The following is a 1425-nucleotide window of genomic DNA, read 5'->3' as shown; positions in this document are numbered from 1 at the left end:
ATGATGATAGATGATGATGGTGATCATGATGATGATGATGGTGATCATGATGATGATGATGGTGATCATGATGATGATAGCGACTACCCGGTCCAAACTGAGGCGGTACCTTGGAACGGGTACAGAGACTTGCAGGTTCCGATGCTCGGTAGCGGTTCTTCATCATCGAAGTCATCGTCAAACTCGGAGCTGCGCGACTTGAAGGTGATTTCGGCTGCCTGGTCCTCGGTGTAGCTGCCGTCGGGGCTGAAAGGAGAGCACAGTTCAGCCTGGGCCAGTCCAGAACCGAGGCAGAGCGGGTCTGTGGATAATCAGTTCTGATCACCTCTCTCTGCTGGCAGGACTGCGGTTGTTCAGCTGCTTGAGGCTGCTGCTTCCTGGCGTTGTTGCCTGAGAGTTTAACCCACAACCTCCGCTCTGCCTCCTGCCGCCATGATCAGACAGACCACCGTCCGCCTCCGAGAGCCACACCTGGACCCAGAAACACAGCAGAACCCGGTTAGTACCAGAGTAAATTCAGAGAACCGACGGAATATATTCAGAGTAATCTTGCGGTCCTCTCTATCTGCTCCGCCCACCTGGTTCCTCCTCAGCTCCTCCTCCAGTCTCTGGAGGTTCAGCTTCACTTCCTCCAGTCGAGGCTCCAAACTTCTGGCGTCGCCCATCTGAGGACTTCGTTCATAAACCTCCCTCATCTTCAGCAGAGCATCTCTAAAACACAGAACAGTCCAAGCAGTCTAGCAGAACCAGAACCTTCCCCAATACAAGCTGTAGTAGTGATAGCAGTTAAGAAAGTGATAACTAGTCTTAGTTATCTAAGTATGACTAAGTATGACTAGTTATACTAGTTGAGATGCACCATCTAGTCGACTTGCTGCTCTAGCTTTTCATGTTGAGTCGACGGGTCGCAGTTACATGACAAAATGATAAGGAACTATGTGAGTTTGTCAGCTACACAGCAAATTCAAAAGTGTTTGATTTCCAGTGTAAGTGTTGTATGTTAATTCAACAACATGAGTGTTAGTGAGTGTTCGTTTCCCTAGAGAGGTCCAAAGAGTTAATTAAAAAGCAGTCCAGTCCAGGGTTGATTTCTAAATTAACACCAACAGTAACTCAGTCTGGTGTTAATTTAGAAATCAACACCAGACAGCTCATCCCACAATTGTTTGTGACATCACACCAGCGGAGGAGGGTGAAGGACGCAGCAGGACCCTGGCCTGGACCTAAAGGGACCAAGATGGGAGGCAGACCATGCCTTCAGGGACCCATTTTTTTAATCACATAAAAAAAAAAAATGGAAAAAGCAGAGACCTCACCTGTTGAAAACAGGTTACCATACCCCAGTAGATTATATAGCAGGGTGCCCCATTATTGACTCATGGTTGCTAAAAACTTACCAGACTGACTGATTTTAGTGACATAGTG

The 1425-nt window shown here is 47.6% G+C and overlaps 1 protein-coding gene across 1 annotated transcript in view; it reads right to left on the bottom strand.

Annotated features, from left to right (window-relative positions):
* LOC103156304 (formin-binding protein 1-like) overlaps window positions 1-1425 on the bottom strand; it is a 30120-nt gene that overhangs the window by 2250 nt on the left and 26445 nt on the right. The window contains exons 14-16 of the mRNA XM_016664227.1: window positions 579-711; window positions 326-471; window positions 110-246 (exon numbers count right to left, since the gene is read on the bottom strand). Coding sequence (XP_016519713.1) covers window positions 110-246; window positions 326-471; window positions 579-711 — 416 coding nt within the window. The remainder of the gene's footprint in view (window positions 1-109; window positions 247-325; window positions 472-578; window positions 712-1425) is intronic.

Source organism: Poecilia formosa, unplaced genomic scaffold, assembly GCF_000485575.1.
Source record: "Poecilia formosa unplaced genomic scaffold, Poecilia_formosa-5.1.2 Scaffold473, whole genome shotgun sequence".
Taxonomy (NCBI): Eukaryota; Metazoa; Chordata; class Actinopteri; order Cyprinodontiformes; family Poeciliidae; genus Poecilia; species Poecilia formosa.
The sequence above is the reverse complement of the archived record's forward strand: the minus strand, read 5'-3'. Positions and strand labels throughout refer to the sequence as shown.